The sequence below is a fragment of the Phyllostomus discolor genome, chromosome 6 (assembly GCF_004126475.2).
Source record: "Phyllostomus discolor isolate MPI-MPIP mPhyDis1 chromosome 6, mPhyDis1.pri.v3, whole genome shotgun sequence".
NCBI classification, from domain to species: domain Eukaryota; kingdom Metazoa; phylum Chordata; class Mammalia; order Chiroptera; family Phyllostomidae; genus Phyllostomus; species Phyllostomus discolor.
Genome location: NC_040908.2, coordinates 19519 through 28636, shown reverse-complemented (window position 1 = coordinate 28636; position 9118 = coordinate 19519). Strand labels below are relative to the sequence as shown.

Here is a 9118-nt window from a genome sequence, read left to right as displayed (position 1 = left end):
GGCACCTAGAAGGACCATCCTCTCCATTAAACATCAGCTTCTGGGCAAGGGCAAGAGACTCAGCATCCAGCAGATGTCAGGCTGCAGTCACTTCTTGGAGCTTCCATTTTAAAACAAGGATGGTGGCTGGCAGCCACTGGTAGGTGGGCGTGGGGTGGGGGGGTTGTGTAAGCACCCAGTGTCCTGTACAAGGTGGTCTGAGATTGTGTGAACTATGCAAGCAAGGCTGAAACAAGTTTCTGTTTCTGACTTAGTTTTGAGAGCCACACACCATTCTCACAATATATATCAGCTCAATTGTGTGGCGGGACTGTACAAGGACAGGGGTGACAGCATGTGCATTTGGGGGACACATTGGAGGCTGGCAGCTACACTAGGAATTTGGTTTCCTGCTGAAGGGGAGGGAGAGGGAACAGACCTTTCTACTCATCTTGAATTGCTAAGCCTTCTGGGAGAGCTCCAGGGTCTCTCCTGGTGGGAGGGGGGTGGTGAGCATCATGCGGCAATCTATGGGTTCCCCTTCCCAGTGTATGCCAGCCCCTCTGCCAGCATTACACCAGGACTCTGCCCCTCTCCCACGGCCCACGCTGAAAGCCAGAGAATATTGACTTTATGGTGTTCTCTCTGGGCTGTGGTGGTGGGGGAGAAACAGGAAAAAGAAACAAAACCCAAGAAATACACCTTCCTTTAAAAAAGCATAAAAGGAAACAATAGTGGGTATTTATTATTGAAATCCACATAGTTTATGTAGACACTCTTCTTCACAAGCCTGGCACTGGGAGGACAGAAAGGTCATTATTCCAGGTCATGGGGGTGGGTGTCCCCCTTTGGTGAACCCACCCCAGCAGGAACAGGGTGGGTCATACTTAGGTCGTGTCCCTCATGCAGGAGAGGGTATGATGGGGTCCTCACTAATTGCCATCTCTGCGTATTGAATTCAGCTCTGGTTCTAAGAAAAGTGTGACCTTTGGGAGCTGCTAGCACCCTTCCTCATGCTTATGCAGATGCAGATGTTTACCCCGTTCTCACCTTCAGTCTTGCTGGACTCCCACCATTGGCCCACTGGAATTTTGTCCTCCTGTGCCATTGTTGACATTATCTGGGAAGGGGTGGCCAGGAATGACCAACATTGTGCATGTCCATTATTCCATCAGTCTTGATCTCACAAACAAAAGTTTAAAGATACAGTAAGTACCAATTTCAAGATGGTATCAGTGGTGTATTAAACCCTGTGGGACCCAGGAACAAGGAGAGTGCATTACGGAAGCTCCTGTGTTAGGGGCTTCATGAACACCATATGCAGACTGGGTGCACCTGTCACAGGGGAAACTCGGTTCTTCTTGCCAATGCAGTAAAGGATTACAGATCAGCAAGTGTATTAGTGTGCAAACAGGGTTTATCAGTGATACGTTCTCATGGAAGAGGACAGGTCTTGCTGAGATGGGAGTGAAAGGCAAGAAGTTGGATGGCAAGAGCACCAGGTCCTTTGTCCTGAGAACTTATATAGTTGGTGGGATGGGGGCAAAGAACTTACACATTGATTGACAGGTAAAAGTGGTGCCAGCTTCCATGGGGGATGAGACTACTCAAATGTAGGTATGTGTGGGGGTCAGTAGCCCAAATCCTTCTCTGGCTTCAGACCCCATTTGGTCATCTTGTAAAATAGGTATGAGATAGGAGACAGTGAAAGTTAAAGCAGTCACCCAAAGTTATCTATGGGCTCTTTCTGTAAACATTAGGGACCCTTCATAAAAGATAGTGGACAGGGGCAAACAGTTAGCCAGTTTTATGGGTCCTTTCCTTGAGTGCTGTGGCCCCCCTCCCATCTTCTAGGCCTTGGGATGAATAGTTTGAAAGCCTCTCTTTCCCAGATGGTGGAAATGATACCTAGAATTTCCATGTGTTAGCATGGAGTTTCTTGTGATGCTGGACCATCTGGCAATAGAAATGGCCCAAGGTCAGGACTGCTGAGTTAGTGGGTGAGACATGTCTTCCTCATCCTCCCTGCCTTGGCTTACCATCTATCCTACCTAACACACCAGTGTGGGCAGATGTTGCTCCCAGTGTCAGTTCTCAGCAAGGGGTGGGTGAGGGTCTTGTTTCACAGGTTATTTTCAGTACCACCCACCTATGCTGAGGAGGCTCTGAGTGCACAAGCTCAGAGAGAAGGTGGTAATCTGGAGGAAGGCACATCCTCCACCTCATGCCTCCTTCTCAGGGCAGCTGAGTCTATGTGGGGAAAGCAATGGGGTTTGCTCAAAATCTGAGTTTGGCTACAGATCCCTACCCTCTCCTTATCTTCCTTTGTCCAGTGCTAAAGACCCGGAAGACAAGGGCACTGAAGGCTGTTCAGCAGGACTTGTGATCCCAGTGATTCACTTGCCAGATTCTGTCTGTGCTCACTCAACGTTGAATGTCAAACTGAAAGGCTGGAGTTCCCATTTCCAGTGTACAGACTAGGAAGCAGGCAGAGAGAAGTTGAGAATCTTGTCCTAGGTCACACAGCTGGAGGAGACAGAGCTGAGACTCACACCCACTATGCACTGATGTGGAACCTGTATGCTGTGCACCAGGAAATGCTGACCCTGAAGGGGCAGCAAGGAATGAGGAAGACCAGGTACCCAGACTGAGCCAGGCTCACATGTGTACACAAGCATACATCCCTCCCTGCTGTTCACCTCTGAGGTTCCGGAGGTTGTAGGAAACCAGAAGAGCCAAGAGAAGCCGAGGGAGAAGGGTAAGGAGCCGATCAGGAGAAAAAGCCCCACTTCCCAGGAGTCTGGGGAATTCCCTTCCCTGGTGAGTCTGTCTCAAATTCCTCTTTCTGGGCAGTAACCCAAGTAGACTGTCTCAAGACTTCCCCACTTGTAGGGGTTGAATTTCTGTAGCTGAGAGGATGAGTTCTTTGTGGCTCTAAGGAACCCTCTGCTTTCAGTAATGGGGGAATGAGGGATGTGAGTTTCATATTTGTATGGAGAAAAAACTCTTTAGAAAAGGACATCAAAAAGCCACGAAAGAGATTGGTGCTGATATCCCCATATTACTCATGGAACTGTTTCTTCATCTCATCTCTTGTCACGAAAGTGCAGGGTTTGTTTAACCAGTTACTTCTGTACTAATTACAATCTTGGGGAAAGTAAGGTTCTATAGACTTCTTAGGGCTACTGACATGTAATTTAATGGTAATGATTCATTCACTTCACCTGCAAATATAGGGATTCTCCCCAGTGTGTCCTATGGTGTGTGATGAGATGTGACTTTCATGTAAAGCCTCGCCCACACTCCCTGCAAACATAGGGCTTCTCCCCAGAGTGTGTCCTCTGGTGTGCATTGAGATGTGACTTTTGTGTAAAGCATCGCCCACACTCCCTGCAAACATAGGGCTTTTCCCCAGAATGTGTCCTCTGGTGTCTGATGACAAGTGACTTCTGTGTGAAGCCTCGCCCACACTCCCTGCAAACATAGGGCTTTTCCCCAGAATGTGTCCTCTGGTGTCTGATGACAAGTGACTTCCGTGTGAAGCCTCGCCCGCACTCCCTGCAAACATAGGGCTTTTCCTCAGAGTGTGTCCTCTGGTGTCTGATGAGAAGTGACTTCCGTGTAAAGCTTTGCCCGCACTCCCTGCAAACATAGGGCTTCTCCCCAGAATGTATCCTTTGGTGTCTGATGAGAACCCACTTCCAGGTAAAACCTCGTCCGCATTCCCTGCAAATATGGGGCTTCTCCCCAGAGTGTGTCCTTTGGTGTGTGATGAGAACCGACTTCCAGGTAAAGCCTCATCTGCATTCCCTGCAAACATGGGGCTTCTCCCTAGAGTGTATCCTCTGGTGTCTGATGAGATGTGACTTCTGTGTAAAGCCTCGCCCGCACTCCCTGCAAATGTAGGGCTTCTCCCCAGAGTGTGTTCTCTGGTGTGTGATGAGATGTGACCCATCATTGAAGCCTTGCCAATACCTTCTGTGCTCGATTGTTACAATATTTGACATTCCTACTTTCACAAATACCTTGCCTGTGCCCTCTGGACTCTCTTTCTGGCCTCTGTGGGGTTCTTCCTCCATCATTCTCTCATCCTCACTGGAGCTCTTCATTTGTTCTTTGGAAGGTTGGAAAAAGGGTCTTAAGATTCTCCTCTGACTGATCCTTTTAAGCAAAGGTTTGGACCTTTCTTTGACCTCTTGACCTTCAGCTTTATCATTCCAGCTGTGTGTACGAGTATGTTGCTGCTGTTGATTCCGATCCTCTGGACAGGGTTCCCCCACTTGGAGGTGTTTTCTTGCAGATGTTCCTGGGAGAATCTGAGAGGGATGATTGAGTTTCACATGTTGGCTGAGGAATTTCTGACTGGAGAAGGCCAGAGAGCAGGAGGGACATGGGTGCATCTCTGGCTTTGGTTCCTCTGAAAGAGAAAGGTTTGGTCAGGACAGATGTTGACAAGAATGCCTGGGCCCCATGATTCATTCTTACTGTGGTGACAGCGCAAGCTCCATCTCCCACAAAGTGTCCACTTGCCATCAATTTTCCTGCTTATTTTTATGCAGTACATCTTCTTCAGAAATCCAGAAAGCCCACATTAAGGGTCTTTTCTATTATTGCCCAGACTGGGGATTTTCAAGAAGCATCAGAGGCCATCTTACTCCGTGTGGATGGAACTGCAGTGACCTTTCCCTTACATAGGTACCTTCTAAGTCATGTTAAAGAGGAAAACCACAGGCCCCAAGTAGGAACTGCTTCTCTGTTCTCCCAAACAGTAAAATAAAATGTCCTTTCTGCCCTTGCTTGTGTGGCTCAGTGGATTGAGTACCAGCTTGCTAAGCAAGGAGTGATAGGTTCAATTCCTAATCAGGGCACATACCTGGGTTGTGTGGGCCAGGTCCCCAGTAGGAGGCATATGAGGGGCAACCACACATGGATGTTTCCCTCTCTTTCTCCCTCTTCCCCTCTAAAAATAAATAAATAATTTTTTTTAAAAAATGTCCTTCCTCAAGCCCCACACCAAATATTTATGTTTCATTTCATTCAGTGTTAGCCCATTTCAAATACACTGAGATATCCTGTTTCAAAATTTTTCTCCAACCACACTTCTTATACACCTGACTCCTGTTCCTCTCTGGCCGATCCACCATGCTCTCTCATTTGCAGATGAAGTAATCTCTGAGGGGATTCCCCACTGGAGTTTATTTTCTAAAAATTAGCAAAGCATAATCAGAACAGAGAACACACTTTCACTCCTGAAAGTCCCCAGTGTCTCAACTTGGGTCATCAGCACTGCATTTCCAGGCTGCTGAGCATCTATCTGATCTCCATTCTTATGCTCAATGCTGAGACGAGACCTGAGTGACCCTCAGCCAGTTCAATGCCCCGCCTCTTCTCTTCCCTGCACTAGCTGCTCCCTCTGCCTGGGATCCTCTGCCCGCAGGTATTTTTGTAAATGTTATCTCCTGAGGCGCCCTTTCCGGACCACCTGCCACACTGCACCTCCCCTCTCACTGATCCCTAGGCCTGGGTTTCCCTCCTGCACCCATCAGTTCAATAGCAGTGATTCTGATCCTCATGTTAATCTGTGTTTCCAGGTCCCAGGACCCTGTGGCACAGAGTGGGGTCTCACATGACAATTCACTGAAGTGACGAATGAATGTGCCCTGCCTGAATGGTGCGGCCCGGTAGGTGGGGTATTGTCTGAAAACTGAAAGGTCACAAGTTCGATTCCCAGTCAGGGCACGTGCCAGGGTTGTGGGCCAGTTGGGGGTGTGCCAGAGACAAATGATTAATGTTTCCCTTGTACACGGATTTTTTCTCCCTCCTTTCTACTCTCTGTAAAAATAAATCAAATCTTTAAAAAAAAAGATTTATTTTCAGAAAAGGGGGAAGGGGAGAGAAGCATTAATGTGTGGTTGCCTGTCACCTGTCCCCTACTGGGGACCTGGTGTGAATCCCAGGTATGTGCCGCAACTGGGAATCAAACTGGTGACCCTTTGGCTCACAGCCCGGCATTCAATCCACTGAGCCACACCAGCAAGGGCAAAATTTTTTTAAAATAATCAATGCCTATAAGAAATATTTTATCTAGAAGTACAGAGGAAAGTTAAGAAGAAACAGCTATTAAAGTGTAAGAAAAAATGCATTCATGAGAAAGCTGGTTAGTGCTTGAAAACTTTTCTTTTTTGCCTCTTAGCCCTTCAACACTATATGTGGTTGTATATTTTGTGTATGAAATATTTTTAAAATAAAAAAATATAAAAATTTTGCCTAAGAGCCAAAGGCATATGAATGAATTTTGAATTTCTGAAGTATCTGATTCAAACTTTACTGACTTTAGAGTGGATTTTACTCTACTTAAGAGTTGGATCATGAACATTTCTATGGAGATTTATCTCTTTTCTTGCTGTTTTGAAGAACAGTGGTGCCCACCTCTCCCGGACACGATCTCTCTCTTCCACTTGCTGCCCCACTTGCTGCCCAGCTCCTGGCCATACTCATCCCCACACCAGACCAGCAGCTCACAGCCTGGCCTGATGACCCGGCAGGTTCGGTAGAAAATCTGCCTGTGGTATTGAAAGGCCACCAGGTTCTGCTCTTCATCGTCCTGGGCACAGTTCACATACCTGGGATTGAGGCAGAGGAAGGGAAAGAAAACCACGGTGATGAGTTCCCACTACCTGTTACATCCATGTCCAGCTCCTCCCTGATTCTTAAGGCCTCAGGCTCTGGTGTTGCCCACTGCCCCTCATGCTCCCGGGGAACCTTCTGTTCAGTGTCTTAGCATCTGTCAGCATGTCATGTGATTTCCTGTCTGCAAGTTCTACTTGCAGTGCAAATGCTGCCTAATACCATTTTCTAAAACCGAGTTGTAGATTTAACCTCCACCCTGACTGGCCATAACATACAGTGATCACTGGCTTCTCTGAACTCTAAATCAAGTTGTCTCATACCACAGAACCTGGTGCTTGATCTAGGGCTCTGCTTCTAAATTGGTGCACTAATTATTCAGTATTCAGCCCACATCTGGTTTCTCTTGAGAGGCCTTTGTCCAACCCCCCTACACTTTATTTAGGGTACCATTCACTTGCCTGCCCAAGGTTACCATAGAAAATTGGAGGTCTTTTTGTCCTAGTTAAAATAAAACAGAACAATAGTAGTTGATTCACATTCTGTTATCCCTGATGAAAGAGAGCCCCTCTCAGGAAAGGGCCCATGACCATTCCTCTGCAGGCCTCAAAGTCCAGCTCTAGTTAGAAGTGAGGCTGGGATCATTTGCTGCCCTCACGGGTTCAGGCCACTGTTGGTTTGTGCTATCTTGACACAGTGCACTTCTTGGAAATTATAGTTAAATGCTTCTAAAAGCAATTGTTTTATGTTTGTCTGTGAGAAGTCCTTCATAAGGACATGGGTTGTGTGATCTGTTTAAGTAATATATTCCTTCACCTAAACTGAAATATAGTCAGTGCTTAATGTTTATTTGATAAATTAAATTGTAATCCAGTGTCCCTGGTGTATCTAGGCTCTTCAAGTCCTTTCCAGTGCCCATGTTGTGTCTAGCAGAGAGGTTTATATTTTGAGGACATATGCCATATTTTGTTCTTAAATGTCCCCTGATATGAAAGAACACTGTATGGAGAAAAAGAGGAAAAAAAGATTAAGGAAGACCACTGAGGGAGGCATGATGAGAGGTAAAGATATACAGGCTTGTGGGGGATGAGAGTCCCCTCTGGCACCCCGAGACCTGTTGACCTCACCTCATCCAATTGGCCCAGGATTTGTCCTTTCCATCCACATACTCATAGTAGTTTCTCCCTTTGGTGATCTGTGTTTCAGAAAAGAAGTTAAAGACCTTTTATTGTTTTCATGGGGAGGTAATAGTCAGAATTATTTTACTCTACTGTCATCATAGCTCTTCCAGCCTGCATGGGGATTCAACTGCCAGTTGTCACCACATGATATTTTTCTTACTCATCATCCACACATCTGAGTCTACCTGTCCAGTCAGAGCAGGAGCCCCACAAAGGAGGAGCCAGTCCTTTGTGTCTGCACCACTTTGCTCCTGCTTACCTTCTGTTCCTTAAACAGGAGCTCTGTGTTCATGTGAAGTCCAGTCAGTACACAGAGCTAACCACATTGTCCCCTCCATGTCTAGCACGTAAGGGGAGAGGTCCCTCCAAGCCTCAGAAGGAGTGTGGGAAGGCGGAGGGCAGTGGAAGGGGTAAAGACTTCTCACCAGCCAGGAGTATCTGCTCTTGGCTGCCTCTTCATCTTCTGTGATGTGTCCTTCATAGGGGCCAAAGTGCAGACCCACTGGCAAGTCTGCTGCCTCATTCCACACTCCAAGCCCAGCCTCAGGGATGCCAGATGGCCCAATTCTCAACCCAGGAGGCAGGGTGAGGGCTGAGTGGTGGGGATGCCCCCTGTCCACTGCACTGTCCTTTACAAATGCAGGGGGCCCATGCACAGCACAGCTGTCAATGAAGAAGTTCTGACACTTTTCACAATCTGGAGGCGAGAGCAACAGGGGTTAGGGAAGGTATAGTGCATGTTCCTGGATGCAAAGAGCTTCAGAGGGAGTCCAGCACTGACATCATTGAGACTGAATCCTGTACTCCAGGTCACTAGAGGAAAGGAATGATTTGGGGACCAAAGGACTAGATGAAATTGTTGTATCATTACATGCTTCTTAGTGAGGGTCACTTACAAAGGTAATCATCATCCTGGGGATCCTTGACCTCTTGGTACACACAGTCCTTTCTTTCTAGTAGGCTGTACCTCTTCATGTCAATCTTCTTTCTCCTAAGTTCTAAGTTGGAGAAGGACAGGTGAGCTAGGTTGGTGGGGTCTGGAGTGTTAGTTCCCATTTTGTCAGATAACACACAATCTCCTCCCATAAAATTATTACCCATCCTTTTGCATACTCTGGTATTTTACTCCACTCACTATTGGTTCAGAAGACTAAGACTCCACACTAACTACAGATGACTGATTCAATTTTAGTTTCTAGATCTTCCTATCACCAGGTGTACTTGCCAACCTTTAATCATTCATATTTATTGAGTGCACTTTGCATGTTAGGCATCGAGGAAAGGCCTGGGCACACAACACCACTAAAGTGTGGTTGCTGTCATCACAGATG

The 9118-nt window shown here is 46.9% G+C and overlaps 1 protein-coding gene across 1 annotated transcript; it reads right to left on the bottom strand.

Annotated features, from left to right (window-relative positions):
* Nucleotides 1–1374: 1374 nt before the first annotated feature.
* LOC114499686 (histone-lysine N-methyltransferase PRDM9-like) lies at nucleotides 1375–8843 on the bottom strand. The gene is made up of 5 exons (XM_036027611.1): nucleotides 8715–8843; nucleotides 7734–7801; nucleotides 6409–6602; nucleotides 4010–4396; nucleotides 1375–2456 (listed from the first exon to the last, which is right to left on the bottom strand). Exons 1-5 carry the CDS (start codon nucleotides 8841–8843, stop codon nucleotides 2404–2406), a joined length of 831 nt encoding a protein of 276 aa, XP_035883504.1. The 3' UTR covers nucleotides 1375–2403.
* Nucleotides 8844–9118: the final 275 nt, after the last annotated feature.